Source organism: Phyllopteryx taeniolatus, chromosome 22 (assembly GCF_024500385.1).
Source record: "Phyllopteryx taeniolatus isolate TA_2022b chromosome 22, UOR_Ptae_1.2, whole genome shotgun sequence".
NCBI lineage: Eukaryota > Metazoa > Chordata > Actinopteri > Syngnathiformes > Syngnathidae > Phyllopteryx > Phyllopteryx taeniolatus.
In genome coordinates this window covers 5,352,600-5,372,710 of record NC_084523.1, presented here as the reverse complement: position 1 = coordinate 5,372,710, position 20,111 = coordinate 5,352,600, and the positions used below count along the sequence as shown (strand labels likewise).

The 20,111-nt window shown below is 39.9% G+C and overlaps 1 protein-coding gene across 5 annotated transcripts in view; it reads left to right on the top strand.

Annotated features, from left to right (window-relative positions):
- Positions 1-20,111, top strand: part of large1 (LARGE xylosyl- and glucuronyltransferase 1) — a 160,615-nt gene that overhangs the window by 74,518 nt on the left and 65,986 nt on the right. For all 5 annotated transcript variants that reach the window (XM_061762887.1, XM_061762889.1, XM_061762886.1 and 2 more), the window contains one exon: positions 7,838-7,950. In XM_061762887.1, coding sequence (XP_061618871.1) covers positions 7,897-7,950 — 54 coding nt within the window. In that variant the 5' untranslated portion in view covers positions 7,838-7,896. The remainder of the gene's footprint in view (positions 1-7,837; positions 7,951-20,111) is intronic.

The following is a 20,111-nucleotide window of genomic DNA, read 5'->3' as shown; positions in this document are numbered from 1 at the left end:
ACAAGGTCTGTGTTGTAAGAGAAATCCTCAGGTTTTTTTTTCCATAGAAAGCAGAATACTGTGAGCATCCAAGTGCCTTGCTAATTAAATAAACCGAGTGGCTAGTGTTCGTGACTAAATACAAGAAAAGATGGGGTATTAATGGTGGCAGAGGAGATTATTAGGAGTTTAGAGATGAGGATGTATTGATTCACTTCGTAGACAATATTCAGAAAGAAAGAATACATCTCGCAACCTTCAGGCAAGGGCATATGGAAACAAATAGCCAAAACATAACAGTGAGCCATTATGGAGGCTGAAGGGACTCAATGAGGTTTTTAGAGTGAAATTTGGGAGTACTATTTCTGCTTCTATTCCATGATGGTACATTCAGGTTTTATCCAGCTACAAGACAACTGAGATGTGTTGTTTGTTCATGTTAAGAAGCTAATACATGTTGAATATAGAGTATACAGTATGTCTCTCAAAGTAAAGACATTCTAAAGAAATTGTAGAAAGTTTAGAAATTAGTCTCATACAGCGGAGCAAATAATCTCATTGTGACCACAATATAAAAGATACCCCAAGCACTCATCTGAGACCAAAATCTAATTTGAATATTTGCCATGTAATAGTAAAATTGTACTACGGAGTCCCACAAGACTGAGTCCTGAGACCACTATTACTTACTGTACTTAACATATGCTTCCCTCCATAATATTATTCAAAAACACTACATTGCTAGGAATTTTGGATTCTCTGTAATTTTTAAAAAGAACATTTGCAATAACAGCAGGGAAAATGTGTGGGTGTTGTATCCTTTCAAGTGTAGCTGTTAATACATTGCCAGCCCGGTGTGACAAAAAGGGTGGGTGTTGAAAATGTTTACTGAGGAAAAATGTGGTTGTTGTAACACTAAGAATTGTTTTGTATCCAACTGCTCGCTGTGCAATAAAAGTAGAAAGGTTGTGGGTGTTGGAGCCTTTAGGCGGGAAAATGTCCCACTCAAGTGTGACAAAAAGTGTGGGTGTTAAACTTTCATTGAAAAAAGGGTGGGTGTAAATTCTCCTCTCCCCTACGTGTTATCGAGTATGGGTGTTGATTGTAGCTTGTCATTCACCTGTCAGTGGATGACTTTTTATTACTATTACTACTATTACTATTTTTCCAGTAGAATAATTGTCATTGACACAAAGGCGGCCCATGTTTGGAATCATGCTCCTCAGGCAAGCATTGTGGCAGCTTGCAGGATTAAGATCAATCCGGCAAAGTGAGCGCAGGGTCATAAAGGATTTTAGTGCTAAGCACTGACTATAAATGTTGTAATTTCATCTCGGAGAGGCTAATCGCCTCATTGCACCATTTGCCTGTCTGTTACCAATACGACTGCTTCACTCTTGACAAGCAGGCCGCGGTACGAAGCGGCAACGCGTTGTGTCTTTACGCTCCTCTCGTGAAAATCTTTCCGCCGCAGCGCCTTATTTACAACTGTATAGTAAACACTGAAAGAAATGGGTGGGATTTATAGCTATCACAATATGACATCACTCTCAAATCTCATGTAAAAGTTGAGGTGGGTGGTAAGTCACAATTCATTAATGTAATGGCATAATTGTCTTAATCATTTTTAACTGTCATAATATCGATGAAAAAAGTACCAAAGTAATTGTTTAAAAACGTTTTTTGTTGATGTAGATTCTAAATCATCAAGGTCATGGTAATCCACAAGAGTTGAGTTGAGGCAACTGGACTGAAAAAAATTCAATAATAACTTTTAACAGCATTTATGCTGTTAGGCAAACGAATTTCATCCATCCATCCATGCATCCATCCATTTTCTGAGCCGCTTCTCCTCACAAGGGTTGCGGGCGTGCTGGAGCCTATCCCAGCTATCATCGGGCAGGAGGCGGGGTACACCCTGAACTGGTTGCCAGCCAATCGCAGGGCACATGTAAACAAACAACCATTCACACTCACATTCACACCCACGGGCAATTTAGACTCTTCAATTAACCTAGCACGCATGTTTTTGGGATGTGGGAGGAAACCGGAGTGCCCGGAGAAAAGCCACGCAGGCACGGGGAGAACATGCAAACTCCACACAGGTGGGGCCGGGGATTGAACCCCAGTCCTCAGAACTGTGAGGCAGACGCTCTAACCAGTCGTCAACGTGCCGCCCAAACGAATTTCAGATAATTCCAATGTGACATCGATGAACAGTACAACCTTAACATTTTTATTTTGAGGCAGGTTATGCATTCATTAAATTACATAAACTTAGCTTGCTGGCACCCAAATAGCTAAGACAGTGTTTAAAGACGTTTTAATCATTTTAATGTGAAGCTAGACTTCAAATTAGTACAAATGTTGTTTAAAAAAAAAAAAAAAAAAAAACAATGTCAAGTTGTACACAAATTTAGCTAGCAAGCTGACGAAAATGTGTGCAATTATGCCATTAGGCAAATGATATGTGCAAGACATAAGTAGCTCTCAAGTCTTCACGTTTCAGGCAAGTCCCGAGTTACTGTGACTGCAATCTCCTTCGCTGTTGCAGGTTTCCTGTATTCCCTAAAATGTATGATTGTATGGAACGCATAATATATTATGTTTACCCATGTCCCCCACCTCGGAGGTATACCACAGAAGCACATTAAGAATAATGAGCGTGAGCAAGAGAGGCATAATATGCATTGTCTTATTCATTTGAATCACACTTTTGCCGCACTTGCAAGACTACTCAATTTTTCGTGGGGAGAAAACAATGTGATCACAATTAAATGAGGTAAACATCCAATGTCTTGTTGCGCCGAATCCGGCAACGTTCCTACTTGGGCGCTAAATAGTAATGGATTTTTAACAGGATCAAGAGCAACCAGCATGGCGGCCGTGGAAATTGAAGTTGATTTTCCTCATTTAGGAGCTAGAGAGTAGCCACTACATCACAGCTCGTACACAGACGTGTGATTATGTTGCGCTCAGTCTGACACACTGCAGCTCTTTACAAGAGCAGCCAAACCTTAGACTGTGGCAGTCAATTAATTAAAATGTGTTGCTCATTTGCTGTGGAAACTAAGACATACCACAGTGTGCTCCTGTGCTGAACCAAGATTAAACTGAAAATAATAATGCAAATAAAACAATCTTGAAATCATGTCATTGTAGTGGTACTTTCATATCATATTAAAAGACGTAAGTCTGATTTTGAACTGTACAGATTCGCAAGTGTGAGTGTGTCATTTATTAAGGGTGCAATTGAATATGCCTACCACATATTTCATAAAATTTGTATCAAAGATGCTAATACCAACTTCACAGTTAACAAGCCGTACCTCAGTCCATTTATTTCGTGTAACTGTTTTGCAACTGTGCTTGTTGAGCATGCTTGGCGTTCTCTAGTGTGAGTGTGCCCTTCAAGTCTTTTTTTTACAGATTCTGCCTTTACATAGATATGATTAATACCCAACAGCTACCACTATTTTATGTTGTGGTTGTACATGACGCACGAGGAAGTGTTTGCATACATCAAAGTGGTGCTTATATTATCCCACATAACTTACCTTAATAAAAAGACGTGGAAAATGGAGCATTGTATGCATTTAAATGAGACGGCGAGTGGCAAGCTGCTGCGTTATTAACCCCCTTTAATGTCCGTGACAATCAGGAAACTCGCTTTTGCGAATTTGCACTGTAATTTGGTGTTCTGATTGAAGCAGAGAGGGGGAAAGCTCTGCTTGAAAAACACTATAAGCGTCGAATATATTACAAAAGTTCCAAGCTACCCAGTCATCAGATATAGTATACATCAACTAATTCATTACAAACATGCCTGCTTGTTGATATAAAAGCATTTCAGCTGGGGTTCTTTCGCACTTTTATAGACAAGACAATACAAAAGTGGATGCCTCCAAATACCAAAAGGTGTTGTGTAAGGGCTTCTGCTTGATCCATTCAGTGCATCATCCAGAGCCAACAGACGAGATATACTACCGCCACATTATTTTGGCAAGACAGCGCGCTGCAGGAGGCCGGCGGAATTTGTACTCAATCAGGATTCCCCAATAAATCCACCACCGCTACCTGCAGTCACTTCCGATTGGTTACGAACCTCGATAACTAAGCCATACATTACAGCAATATTTTTACTGGGATACTGTGATCATAGTATTAATGCATTAGCTTTGAATAGCGATGCGTGATGATATCATACTGTTATCTCGTGTGATAGTCTCAGCCCATTAGGTTTTAATAATGAGAATAGCATACTTTTATCTATTGTGATACAGTCTCAATACATTAGCTTCAAATACCGATACGTAATGATATCCTGTTGTTATCGCTTGTGATACGGTATCGATACATTAGCTTCAATTAGCGAAATTATATTACATGCTTTTTCCAGTCAAAACTAATTCCATCTTTGCTTGGATTTCATTTTATTGAGCAAATTTAATATTATTGCTTTCACAATAATTTAATGTGTAAGGGCTGTTGCCAAGTATGCATATTTTTATTTACAAAAAATATATTTATATTGTATTTTATTTTAATCATTTGTATTTATTTATTTTTCAATAATATGGAGTAATTTAACAGAGATATTTTCTTATTTATAAATGTAAAAATAATTGCTATTAATATATATATAATTGATATTTTGGAACGTCATCTTTGGGTGAATTATTTGAACAAATTTAATTGAATGCATTTAAAAAATGTAGCCAAACAGAACCATATTTTCATCTTGTTATAATTTCATACTGTTCATATTGAACAAGACAATTGTTGCTGTATTGATATTCCTACTATCGTGTAATACCTGTGTGTGTGTGTATCTGCCATATGAGGGCCTCATTTAATGATCCCTTATTGAATAAGCCTAGCCAGTGCATTTAACAATATACTGAACCAACTAAGCCCACGTATCTAAACCCAAACTAAACCACTCTTCCATGTAAGCATTGATAAGGTCAAAGCGAAATGTGTGGTTCTTTTTTTTTTTAGTTCAACAAATATTTTTTCCGACAGTGGACAGCTTTAGAGGAGCGGCTCTCACCCGCGCCGAGTGCAGTACGGCCTTACGGCAATAAAGCCTTTATCTAGCTCAAGCACACAAGGCAGAGTAGGCCTTTATGTGGATTTTTTTTTTTTCCTTCTTTTTTTTGGTCTCTTTTTTCTAAGCAGAAACAACACGCAAGGGCTGAAGAGCACTGGTGGTTGAAAACAGCAGCACCACTCTCACTGCACCTTTTGATGCACATGGATCAATGCTCTATCCATACAGCCACATATATAACTCCCGTTTATCACACTGGATACGTTCCAGAACCACCTGCGATAAGTGAAAATCCTCAAGCGAGACCAAATAAGAAATAATAAAAAAAATTATATAGTTTTACCACGTTTTTAAAACACACTTTGTAAAGTATTCCTTATTGGCTCGCTCTCTCGTTGTCAAGAAATAGGAGCCTATCGGATAACATCACTTTGAGGAAATGAAAAGAAGACTCACATGCAAAGCTTTTTAAATCAGAGTTCATTTGTCATATCCAGTTAGTTTACTGGAAAAGAGTCACATAAAACAAAAGAGATTTAAACATTGTATATTTCATCACCAAACTGTTCACCCAAACCAGATAATTTTGTCTAACGAAAGTCCACGAGCTTCATCGTAACATAATGGGAAAAGTCATAGACGGACTAACAGAAATTAGCATTGGTGTCACGGTAATCATAAACCTTGAAACAACTTTTGCTTTAACATGCACAGAGCAGCAACAGACAAAAAAAGATCTTTTAAAAATGGTCAAAAGATGAACCGTGTTCCGGTGCGACTCCACTGTACAGTATACCAGTCATCAACAGCAGAGCCGCCTATCCAAGCTGACATCGGGTGCGAGGCGCCGTACACCCTGGGGCTGATCAATCAATGTGATGTAGAGTGACAGACCACCTTTCACACTTCCATTCACAATTCGGATTACAAGCCCCCGTTTATCCGCACGTTAGCATCACGTTTTTAAACTGTAGCAAGAAGCAGGAGCGCACAAACACCAATGGAAAGCTGTTTGAGCATTTATTCCACATCCAAGTACTCATAGGTTTTTGGTCCTCACGAGTAATGCACTAATAGAACGTCAAGGGGACATAAGGGCTTCCTTGTAAAGTTCTAGTCTTCTACTTCTGTACTTTATGACATTTCTGTCGGTCATGTCAAAAACAGTCTCAATCTCTGTCGTCCCCTCCTCCTGATGAGCACATGCACGGCCATGCGTTTACCCTGATGAGAAGTAGAGAAAAACTTTCCAGAAAACCTTTTGTGAGTTGAGGTCACTGCTGAGAAAGAAATAATGCATCTTGTAACCTTTGCGAGCCATTAGTCCCCCGAAGAACAAGCAACCACGTCGCTACGTCGAAGGTACAAGGGATAGACTTGTCTCTTATCACAAGGAGTGAGGAATAATGTCAAAACTGAGGCATACACGTCATCTCCTGGAGTGAAATAGGGTTCCTTTTTATTTATATCTATTTATATATTAAAAGAAAAGCTTCCTTTTCCTCAGAGTCCATGAGACAAATGCGCTGTCCTGCTCGGCTGGGATAAACACCAGCTGTGGAGGTTTACAACAAACTGGAAACAGACCAGCTGGGGAGATTGTTTAAATTGTACTGGTGTGCACAAAGGCCCAAGAGGACAAATTTCACGCTTTTCAAACCATTTTTTTATTCAAGATTGCTTGTTTGTCAGACAAAACTTGCATATGAATGGATAGATATGCTTTTTTAATCCTGTAAGGGAAATTAAATAGCAGTGCTTCTCCCAATTGGGGAATTCAATCAACAATTTCCATACAGCTTTTGCAAATCTTTTTTTTCATTGTTGCTTTATTTGCACAGCTTTGACTATCAAAGTGTAGGTTCTGTTTTTAAATGTTTTCATCTTCAACCCTTACATACTGTTCCTATTTTTGACAAAATAAGCTTGTTTTCAAATGTAGGGAGTCAAAGTAAAAAGTTGTCAGAAAAAATGTAAACGTCACTGTCAGGCGGATTCCTCGCATCTCTAAAACCACATTTCAGGAAATAAAATGCCATCTTGATTGAGTTACCGAATGATGCATTGTTAAAGTTGGCATTACACCTTATATTGCTTCATATACTGTTTTGCACCAAAACCTCCCTATAATCATGTTCAATCAGTAATTTAATTTGCTAAAAAAAAAGAAAAACGCTACTCTATTATGCTGTTATTGATTAGAACGTTATGGACACAATGCTTAGAGCCATGAGAGATACAATTAAAAAAAATTAGCTGAATAGACAAAAGTAGTCGGCAAAAATTAATCTGCACGCCCTTACCTTTGTGGCTGACCAGTTCCTTCTCCACCGAGGCATTACAGCTATCAATTTTTAACAAAACAAGCCTACTCAAATATATGTAGCCAACTATTTTCACTCGTTTTTTTTCTATTAAACATACAGACTTTCAATCTTGAGGCGACATAATTCCACTAGGCTCCTGCAGAGTCAAGAGGAGGCGGAGTATCCAAGAGAGTTAATAGATTTGCTTTCAAGCTATTTTCAACACTTTATATCGGTTAATAATATATAGAAATAACAGACCACATGGGGACTGATCAATATGTGAAAAAATTTGATACTGACCATATTTGCATGTACAAGGTTTCAGCCCGACAGTGATGAAAAGTAAAATAGAAATATCTGAAAAACGAACTTCAGTACAGTAACAAAGCATTTGTACTTCTAGACTTCCCACCACTGCCATTTTGACACAATTGTGCACAAACAGAGCCGCTCATAAAAATAACTGCGCCGGTCTTCCCCTGTTTTTGCTCCGCAGGGACCATGCCTTTCGACACGATCAAGCATTCCCTGCTGCCGTGAGGCGCATTAGTATGGATGCCGAGTACACCCAAGTGCTCTGCTGATGCCATGACCCTCAACCGCTTTCAGGTATGGCAGACACCCACATCTATTCAGGAAGTGACAGGAAGCTCAGAAGAGAGCGGTCAAAAAGTCAAAAAAGTGCTTCCTCATTGTCTAGACGCATTACAGGCTCCGGCACACACACATGCGCAAACACACACACACTATCACTGTATCCCTCGCACACTCTTTCAAGCTCACCATCACTTCATCAGCGAGTTCATTTCCATTCGAGCTTTGAGGCGCCAGCACACAGCGCTGATTGTGTGGAGAGCTGATGGAGTCCCAAACTAGTACTTCCCCAATCCCTCATGGAAGGGGCGCGGACGTCCCTGCTCTTACATCACATCCTGCTGAGTGGACATAAATGTATCGCAACAGCCTTTTAATCAATGGCGTTGAAGTAAAGTAGGAAAATGCTGGGGAGGGACCGAGGGCGGGAGTTTGGATTAGATGCCAATTCAGCAGGCTGGAGTCCTATATTTATTCCGAGGCAATTCCATTTGACCAGTGGCTCGATTGATACATTGATACAGCTTTGCTTTAGAAGCTTTACTTCCAGTACTTTAAATTGGGCCAGTTCACTTGCATGTACCAAAAAAAATAATAATTAACAAAAAAACACACAGTCATTCTAAGTATGTCAGTTCATCGACACAGAGACATTAAAGATTGAACTGTTGAACTTTGTTGCTAACCAAAACAGCGGCACCAACGCATACAAACGGTCTCGGATTATATTATGGGAAATTACATTTTAAACGTTTGTACAGCCTTGAGATATCCATCCATCCATTTTCTGAGCCACTTCTCCTCACTAGGGTCGCGGGCGTGCTGGAGCCTATCCCAGCTGTCATCGGGCAGGAGGCGGGGTACACCCTGAACTGGTTGCCAGCCAATCGCAGAGCACATACAAACAAACAACAATTCGCCCTCACAGTCACACCTACTTTAGAGTCTCCAATTTATGCATGTTTTTGGGATGTGGGAGGAAACCGGACTGTAAACAATCAGACTGTAAACTGCAATAATGTTGTTTTTACATAGGATGAAGAGTATATGCTTGAGTATTGTTAAACTGTCTGTCTACATGTGTTGTAGCACCGTTCTTATTCAAATAGCCATTGCTGAGAGCGCCGCCACAGATGCTGTTTATTAGCCCATCTATGCCGTTTTGCATTGTGTGGTAGCATTAAGCGAGCAGACTTTCCTAAGGCAGTGCTGTGGTTGTTTTAAACACGCCACGTGTAATTCTTGGTTTCATGCTTTGTTTGACGGTAAGCTTCAATTTTGAGTGGCAATAAACAGGGTGAAGATGTTGGAAGAATAATTGCCAAAAAGACTAAACTACGTACTATATATATTTTTTTACGTTTACAATGTATTTAAAAGTCTGTTATATTAAGTTTAAATGTGTTTAAAGCATGTGTGAGGAGTAAGACTGTATACAAACTATTTTTAATATGGTCTACATCATGCGGATGCGTCTTGAACATTTTGGCCATGCTTTAGCAAACACAGCGATATGGTTCATTTAAAAACACTCGTACTGTAAACAGACAAATCTGAGCTAGTCACATAGTCCTCCAGTGTAAAGCCGGCCTTTGTTTTTTGTTGTTGTTTTTTTTTTTTTCTAATCTAATCTCTTTGCATTACAAGCAAGAAGGCCGGCTCAAAATAAAGGCAATACGGAGAGACAAGCATCAGCGAGCCATCTAATAATGTTATTGGAGCCTTGGCGGCATATATCACGGAGTATATTACTAGCACAGGTTGGGAGGTAGCAGACCTGGGAGGGATTTGATATATTAATATGTTGCTCTGTCTGCTGGAGTAGAACAGTATTCGAGACAACATTTTCAATTCAATTCCACGGTGCGCTATAATGTGACAAGAATATATGGGCGTCACATGTTAATAGAGAAATGAAAAGGGGCCCTACAGTTGTTTGCAAAGTGCACTTAGTGCCATATTAGTAGTGACATTTATGGCATATGGCTCCAAGTTAATCAGCATATACAAGACGGGCACACGTTAATGTTCAACATGAGCTGCGGGGTCTTCACATAACTCTCTGGCAGTGTGTCCCAACATCTATTGAGCCAAGGCACATATTTGACACATAGAAAATCCCATGGCACACCACGAAACAAAAATGTCACAAAAAATAACAAAGTGACTACATCCCTCACATTTTTCTGAATATTTTATTCTTGTGTTTCATGGGACAACACTGAAGAAATGGATCTTTGGTACAATTTACTTTATTTTGTTTATAGTCAGTGTACAGCTTTTATAACAGTGTAAACGTACTGTCGCCTCAAAATAACACACAATAAAAGTCGAAACCACAGGCAACAAAAGTGAGTCAGTGAAAATGTCCAAATAGGGCAGAAAGTGTCAATATGTTGTGTGGCCACCATTATTGGGCATTTTTCATGGCTTACTGGGCATCATTTGCACTTAGGGGTGCACTCACCTTTGTTACCAGCATTTTATACATTAATGGCCAAAGGTTGGTGGTAACGCGCTACATTTACTCCGTTATATTTACTTAAATACTTTTTGGAATCAATTGTACATGTCAAAGTAGTTCTAACGCAACATATTTACTTTTATTTGATTATTTTTATGAAGAGGAAATGGTACTTTTACTCCGTTACATTGAGCTACATTCTGCTCGCTACTTTTACTTTTATTTGTATTATTCTATTATTGCTTGCGCCATCTATCGTATACGTCAGTGAAACTGTTCAACTGAAAATGTCCATAGGCTAAGATAGGCTAGCTATCAAGGTAGTTAGGTTGGTAGCTAGACATCAGAATGAGAATCAGAATCATCTTTATTTGCCAAGTATGTCCAAAACACACATTTGTACTATAGTTTATCAGCTACACACTTGACCTGACTTTGTGTCTTTGTTCGGCATCATAAAGGCACAAAAGGTTCCGGCCGGCAGTGAAATATCAACAAGCAGTGCAGGGGATGTTCGAATTGATCTGTTTGCCAGTCGGGGGTTTATGTGTGAATGTCACCGCGTGTACGTGCGGCGCCGCGACGGTCCATCCATCTTCTCCCGCGGTCTTGTTCCCCTCACTTGACTCCCTAAGGTGCCTCCACTGTCGGAGGTCCGGATGACGCAAGATCATTGATTTTGTGACACCGCAATAATGTGAAAACTGTGGCGGCAATGAGGGGATACTGAGAGCTCTCAACCGGCTTCACATGTCTTTATTTTTTGCGTGTGTGAAGAGACTATTATTTCATCCTCAAGTGTGCAAGATTCCACACGATTGCGTCACTTGTTCTGAACTACTGTAGCCTGTATTGAAAGTACAAAACCAAGCAACTGGAAACCTGCCCCGCATACTCCTGGGCCAATGGCGAGTGTGGATTTTGTTACCATGACAACTGGGGTTGAAACAAGCAGACTGAGCAGGCAAGCAAAGTGGAAGTAAAAGTAATATGCCCGTAAAGACAATGAAAACATTTTCACTTGTGGGTGCAGCACATCATACACTACACTGTGTAGTGTCGCGCTAGTAGTTCTACTTTATTTTATTTCTTTTTTCGTACTTTTCAATATTACTTAGAACTATCCAGCCATTGTGGTGTGAAGTGAAGAATAAATAGTAGGCTTCATCTGAGATCAGTATTAAAGGCCTTTTAAGGTTACAAATGACCCATTTCTACTGCTTTTAGGCTTTATTTGCCTAAAAAGCCAGCAGAGTGCAAAAGCTGAGCCAAGATAAGTCTAATTAATAATAATCTTTTTTAAAAGCAATTTACAGACGAGTACAAAATGTCTTGTGCAAACAAATCCAAATTTGACGAGTCCAGTATGCCCGCCGTGCGTGTTGCCATCGCTCCTGGATTGATTTTCAGTCTGGACTTAAGAGGGCCACAGTTAATGTAAATTAAATCAGGCTATCTAGAAAACTCAGTGGGGGGGGGGGTGAACGTCGCTGACTTGTCTGCTGTGTTTGGGTAAAAAGCCGATAATGACTAACTCCCACAAGAAGATAAGATTTGTGCTTTTTTATGTTTTAGTTGCTCTGTGCAATACATTTATTTTATTTAAAAAAAACTTTTCAAATATCAAGTTCTATTGTCGTGATCTAAGTCGGACTGTAAGTTTTTTGTTACATTTGGGTTTCAATTTGATTCCTATTTTGATTTAAAAAAAATTATATATATATATATATATATATATGAAAAAATGCTACAAAATTTAGCTTCAGATAATACCTCAGTGTTGCCATGATCCACATGAAAGCGTGTGTGTGGCACTGTGCAAAAATGTCCATTATCCAGCCTCCTCTATCATCATCAATGAAAGCCGATGCAGTCTGTGTGTTACCTGACAATCAGTCAACAAACACTGTTTTCCGCCGTGTATTTATAGCTCGCATGGGCAAGGTGACTTTGTGAAGATTATTACGAGGGAGCGGAGCCGTCTTCGTTTCATTGGCGGGGGGGGATGTTTATTTCGCTTGTCAACAACGAGGAAGACATCTAAAAGAAATCAATGTCCAAATGACATCGCCAAAATAAAATACGTCCCCTTACTGCCTTGTTCGGCAGCTCATCGCATCAACAAAAGACACATTTGAGGTTGTATTATCCTCATATGATTGGATGGCAAGATTTGAAAGTTGATCTGAGCAACACTGTGTAAGGGGAATACAAATTCACATAGAAATGTTGTGTTAAATAAATTAGCCGGTGGCGTCATTACCTTCTTGTTGGAAGGCACGAATGAGGTCTTGGAGGTGCAGGTGGATAATGAGAGCACAGTAGAATGACATGAAGTGCAAAGGGAACCTGGGAACTGTTGAATATTTTGAAAAAATTACAACTATTCTATGAAAATAATGTATGGATGTTAAAAAGTGCCCGACTTCAGTTTGCTTTTCCTAAAAGGAGAAGACTTAACTCATTCACTGCCAGCCTTCCCATTTAACATGGATATTTGTCTTCTAACGCCGTCAATGGCAGTGAATGTTTTAATGTTCAGAAAGTAGCACTCACTGATGATCATAACACATAAGCACTCAACCAAACCCAATCATCATTAAATGTGTTGTTAATAGGTGAGGGGGGGGGAATCCCATCCAATTATCAGAACAGTCTGAGTGTGATTGCAGGAAAGGTAACTGTAAACTTCACAATCTGAAAAACCATTTGGTCGTTAAAATGCGTCTCCCCCCCCCCGGAAGGGAAACAGCCCCTGTGTGCTTCAAATTCAAAATAAAGAAAAGTAGACTAATGTGCATAAAGAAGGCACAGTAATGAGAAGCAAGAGAAGGAAAAGTTTGCAAATATAATAGGCCAAAATGAAAGAAAGATCCAGTGGTGCAGTAGAGGGCAATTAAAGGTCAGATTGAGGCGGGGTGCGGGAGAGTATTGACTGATGAACTAGACCAAAACTTCTATCTCTTTGCAACCTTAAATTTTAGATTATCCACATGACTGCATATAAACAACTTAATTTAATGATCCTCCTGTTCATCATTACCGACAATGATTGATCGCATTTTGGAGTTCCAAACTCAAATTATAAGAACACCCGGGGTGCTTTTTGCTATTTTCTCAAACTGTGCAGTGTCTATCTAAGCTTACACATTATTGCTAGAAAGTCTTAAAACTCCCCTAATAACTCTGTTCATGTCCTCGGTGATGCTTGTTTTTTCCCTTCCAAATACAAGCTGGTATAAAATAGCCTTAAAGGGGACATTTTATGGAAAATTGACTCTTTTAGTGATTGTGTACAAAGAGTTGGATCTCTGGATTGTGAAATTAAACAACCAGGTAAATCTTTTATCTGGCTATTTCAAAAAATGTGTTCTGCACTTTCACCCCTCCCTTGTTATGTCACAGTGGGGCTAATTTACATGATAACGCCGAGTTTTTCTGCCCATGACATGATCAGCTAGGCTGGGCCCACAAAAGGGAAGCAGAGCTGACTCGCCATTGGACCAGCAGTCTATGGGGCAGAATGAGGGCTGGCTCACTTCCATGAGACACAACTAATAATAGGCTGATTTCAGCAAGACTAAAAATAGTGGAGAAAATGTGTAATATTTAATATTGTGATTATTAAACTTTGGGGTATTTTGCAATCCCGTATATGACAGATTTATTAAGACACCAGGGAACTGTTTTAATTGTAAGGAAAAAAGGCATCATATGTCTCCTTTAAAAGCATTATCATTATTATGTGAATGCTGTCATTCTACACACCTCAAAAAATGTGCATTATTATGCTCACTTTTTTTTTTAAATTCTTTCTGCTTCCACATTTTGTCACAAATTTTCATAGTAAAATTTCCAAATTCACATATACAGTATTTTACATATTTACATCCCACTTCCACATTTCTGGACCGACTGAAACCATTCCGACCTCAAATCTCACACTCTACATTTCAGCCATTCAATCAATTCGACAGCATTGCAACATACAAATAATTCTTTGGTTGGTATCGTTTTCGCAATTCCTCCAGCTACCTAAATACTGTATTATGTTCTATACCACATGGAAGCAATGCATGTTATCATAGTTCGACATAGTTCTTCGAGTTATCTCCAATATACTGTGATTCTGGAGATCTGTTTAAACAGATGCAGTCTTACTTCATCCCCTTCAGGAATTTATGATCCTGCAGCAGAGTGCCGAATTAACGTAACCCTGCATTATTCATGAAAGACCAATCAATACGGTTTTCCACTGAAAATACTGTCAAAACCCAGTTATGAGTCTTGAAAAAAAACCAAACAAACGAAAAAACAAACAAACCTATATATAAATGCGCAATGTCTGAGGGACTTCCTCTCCCTTAATACTACTTTTTAGCTGTCGACGGGCTAAAACTACTCTTGGTTCGAGTTGTTAACCATCAGCAAGATGATTTTACATTTGGTGGTGTATTTTATCAGTATGATGAAAAACATATATACATATTTCAACATCGTTAGTGAGATAGGAATTCTGATCTGCTGGTCCACAGGGAAAACACAACTACCATCTAGAGTTGAGTAAATAAATGTCCCCGGCCACTGTTTGCAGAAATACAGGACAGTGGCGCCTTGACCAAAAGTGACCCAATTTACGGATTTTCTTGAGATACGAGCCATCGTTTGGCAGTTATTTATTTTCTTTTTTTTTTGCTTTGACTCAGAAGTATACATTTGAGATACGAACATTGTTCACTCAGTATTCCAAATCATATTTTCCCTTGGAAATAAATGGAAATGCCATGAATCTGTTCCGGCCTTCCCCCCCCCCCAAAAAATCAACAAATGTTGAAATGTGGCCCGAAGATAGCTGGGATAGGCTCCTCCCTAGTGAGGATAAGCAGTACAGAAAATGGATGGATGGATGGATGGATGGATATATATATTTTATTTTTTTTGAAGAAAAAGAAGAATTGTTCACTATTTTCACTAAGTGCTGCTCATTGTGAAGTGAGATGAGTTGAGTTCACTGCCACCACACAGCGCTTGTATCTTAAGTATGCGCTTGCAAGTCAAAGCAAGAAAATTGTCCGAACAACGGCTCATCTCTTGAAAAACTTGGGGTCATCTATTTAGTTTCTTAGTGTGGTGTAATTATCGCCATGCAGGCCTTGGAGCTCAGGAGGTGGCGAATGAAAATCCTGTTCATCAGCACTGCTCGTTACATCTGCATAATAGTCATGCCAATACTAATGTTTAACTGGGAATCCTTTTGAATCCTTATATAAAATGCCAGCCAAAATTACAACAAGCAGTGCAAAGCCCCCCTCTTGAAAAAAAATAAAAAATACAATTATGAATTGCGCAAGAGTTCCTCCCTTGAGGTCTCATTAGGGCTAATTGATTTATTTGCAGAACTGTTTGCACCGGTGGTAGAGTGCACCATCCTTCTATTGGCTTCTACCCCCCCATCCTTTTAATACACTATTATCTTTCTTAATCTGATGCAAGGTACTATTTCATTTACACCATATGAGAGCAGAAGCCAACGCACCAGTCGGTCCGAGCAGTTGTCCTGCAGGGCTGCTCGGCTCGCCCCGCTCCGGAGACGGGTGAAACAGAGCGTGCTCAGTGGGGAGGGAAACAAGCATCTGTTTTTATCATCCAAAGAACACCCGAGCAAACTCTTCATTCTCTTGCTATCAAGCCCGATGGGGATTTCCCAGTTTGCCACATTTTATTTGCTTCAATATGAGGCAAACATCAGCGTAAGTGCAAGGGACCGCCCCTGCTGTTTGAGAAGTTAGATGGAAAAGCAAATTAATTTTGCATCGACTTTAAATACCATTTTAAATACAACATGATTTACTTTTGAATAGGGTTGCAAAGTGGTGGTAAATTTCTGTTTAATTTCCATAGGAAGTTAAACTGGGGAAACGTATTACAATCAAGCATAAATATAAACATTCCCCTAAATTGCCGTTAATTCTAATGGAAGATTTCCAACCCTACTTTTGATTTGGCTGAGATCCAGCATCCAAGCCAACGCATCAAGAGTGAGACAACAAAGATCGTATCGCATCGTGCGCTATGATGACAGCAACTCCGTCATAGTTATTTGTGCATAATTTATCCCATTCATCATACTTTGACATTGTTATTCAAGACGTCTCCTTTGCCGACAAATGATATGAATCATTTCACTTCCACTTGTGTGGAAAGAGATCAATATATTGGTCTGGTAGTGTTTTATTCAACTGCGCTGACCTTACTGACTTTTCTAACTTTAGCCTCAAACAATGAAAGAAACTACAGTATAATGCCAACATCTGTATGTCACAAAATGTTGACTTCAGATTATTCATACACGTACACATTAACATGTACGTAACGCCAGCCTGCTCATTTACATTTTCACAAAATGCAAACGTCTGTCTAGTCACATACACATAAATACAATTAAAAATACTGTGTATATATATACACACACACATATATATATATATATATATATATATATATATATATATATATATATATATAGTGTGACGGCAGGTATGAAATGGAATGCCGCAATATGTGATCTAAAGAAGTCAGCATCCAAAGCCTTGATAAAGAGCTTGGCATTTATCAGAGATAAGCTGTAAATAGTGTATGTCATATGGACGTGCATCACTAGAACAGCTCCCTAAACCTTTTATCTGACACGGAGAACCGCATTGCCTCAGCTGTTATCACGAGGAACAGACCCGGTTGAGGTTTTACACTCCCCAGCAAGCCTGAAGTACTGCATACACCTTTGAGAGTCTAGCAAGAACGATCAACATCCAGATTGAAAACGAGTGCTTCTAGTTTATACATACATATATATATTATAATTAAAGCACCCAGGATCGAGATGAAAATCTCGCGTTGCACTAACCCTGTTGTCCTTTGTCCTCTTTGCCCTCAATTACCAACAACACATTTTTGACATTCACACTCAGCTTGAATGAACGTCACTTTTTCATCAACTTTTCAACAACTTTGGCCAAAAAGCTAAAGGGCAAAAGGGCCACTGAGTTCAAAATTCCTACCGTGCTCATTAGCTCAGATTTGTTGAACCAACAGTCAGTATTAATATACCAGCAAATATTCTCATTTGTATGGCAATATATTCCCCGATGGGCATTTCATCCACCCACTATCTATCAGCAGCATCTGGAAAATATAATCCTAGCATCTTCTGCATTTATTCATTCAAGACACACATTGTACATTCTGTTCGCGCCGCCATAATGTTAAGCATATCACTTGGAATGATAAAAAATATAGAGAAATTCCTGCTCTTTGAGTGGAACCAGTGGTCGTTTCTGGTGCAATATGTGGCGTTCCACAGGGCAGCATCTAAGAACTATGTTGTGCATGAGTTTATTTCAGACACAGCATGTGTAGGTGGCGTTTCCCCTCAGGGGCTTACTCTAATGTTTTTTCCCACTGAAGCAAATTGATCAACTGTTTGTGTTGTGTGTTGTTATAGCACAGTTTGCCATTTATGGACGCAATATAAACATGGGGTATCCCGACGTGGATTTATATGGGGCAGTTTAACCACTACTTGGCCGATGTAATGTCAATATCAGAGGTGATTGTCCCCAGTTCTATTTTAAGCTCGGTTGCTCCACTGCGGCGGAGACATTCGGTGCAGACTCTCCGAGACAACTGACACTTGGAGTGAGTGCCAAGGCACTGACGCAACATCCTTCTATCCCTGTAGTGCCGGCATGGCACTGTGTTAGCCCACTTGTCGAAGGCTCGCCTCTTAAGTAGCCTTGTCTCGGCTTTAGAAGCAGAACATGCTGAGAACTGTGGAGAGGTTTGCATACGCCGGAGAGATTTAAGTGGGCTCTGTCGTAGGCACCTCTGTCCTTGATGACTTCTGGGGGATCAGAGGGAGTCTTTGAAAAGACCATACATGCGTGACCACAGTATCGGTGGCTGTGGCAATATTTACATATTGATGTGTTAAACACTAGAAGACAACCAAGATACCATAGTGTGCACTACATAAGGTCTTCTCACTGAACGGTAGCTGCTGTCACACTTATTGTATGCCAAATATATGCTGCCTTGTGACCATAACATCTAAATGTGGACCGCTAATTTGAAAGCTGGGCTAATGTACCACATGCTGCTTCATTTTTCTGCGAATGACCCCCTGTATATTCCAGAATAGACTGCGTTTAATCACCCAGTCCGCTGGTGTTCCATAGTCTGAATTCTGAAGATCTTCCTTCTGTTCCAAAAGTTTGTTTTCTTTAGTCCTATTGTGTGTGTTGATGGGATTATGCTAACAACAAGGGGCCGCACTACTTCCTGAAACACCGTACAGGGCCCGACAATTACGCAAGAACCTAGCTTCCATCCTCATGCTAATCCTCTCTCGGCTTAGTGTTTCTCCTGTCTGCCAATGGATTAACAGCTTCCTTACAGGCCGAAATCCTCGGGGCACCCCAGGGACATCTGCTGTCACCACTCAACTTCTCTCTCTTTCAAGTTACCCAAGTTTGCAGACAATTTCACATGATTGTGGAGAACCAGACTCATCCATTACCAAAGTAATTCCCAGAAATTCCCAGAACCGCAATCTTCGGGATCCCAGCACTTTTTTTTATACCAAAGAAGCACGGCCTACCACAGGAGCTGATCATACAATTCTGTGATCATCCATCACAGTCTGTTTTGCTCCCACAAAACCTGCCCTGCATGCTCTTGACAGTCTGCCATCAGTTATCATCCGGCAGAACCTTCACTCCCAAACCACGGCAGCTTGTTCAGTCAACCCCCTCTGGTATGAATCTGGCACTCTATCGTTTTCCGTTTCTAGTTTTACCTTCTTCTTCCTCCTTCTTGCACTCTGGCAACACTTCAGCCTGTCTATCTTAAGCATTCACTGGTCCATATTAGCTCCTTATCTTTCTTTTTCACCTAGCTTCCACTTCCAGAGTAATCTGTTTTCCCAAACTCCCCATTCACTTCTCCATCAGATTTGTATTTGGGCTGGATGGCACTTAGAATTCCACTGCGCGGCAGCTTTAGCACTATACACACAGCTCTCCCGTGTGTGTCTTGTACTTGCAATGCTCATCGGACAACTGTGTGAAGGAACCCCCTCATCCAAATAATGTTTTTGCTATTGGAACATGTGCAGCAACCCCTATAGAGCTGGCCGTACAGCACGTCTCTTGTACGTTCCGCATCCACCCAAATTAGAAAATCTGACCATGTAATTTTTCAACCCTTGTGGAAATCCTCTCTTCTAGATTCAGTGTTCAATTCATTCAAGCATTTAATAATCAATCCAAGATTTAATTTCCTCAGTTGGCATGTATTCTTCCACTTCAATGGAACTTCTATGACAGTCCCACCTGCCTACACGGTCTGAGTGTACCATCGTCAGTCACTGTTCATACAACTATGGGTCGGTCTCCATGTCAATCATTAGAGTATACCAAGCACAATGTGTCACTGTGCTGTATCTTTTGATACATGCCGCATCTCAAACTTGACCCGTAAAACCTTGTATTTAGGTTTCATCACGTTTGTGACTCTGCTTGATCTCAACATAATCAAAATCATTGCTGCAATCCAGCGATGCCTCATTAGTTTACTGTAATATATCACCTGGGTGTCCCACTCATTGTGTTCCCTGATAATGAACACTAATAGAATTAGCTTCTATCAAGCCATC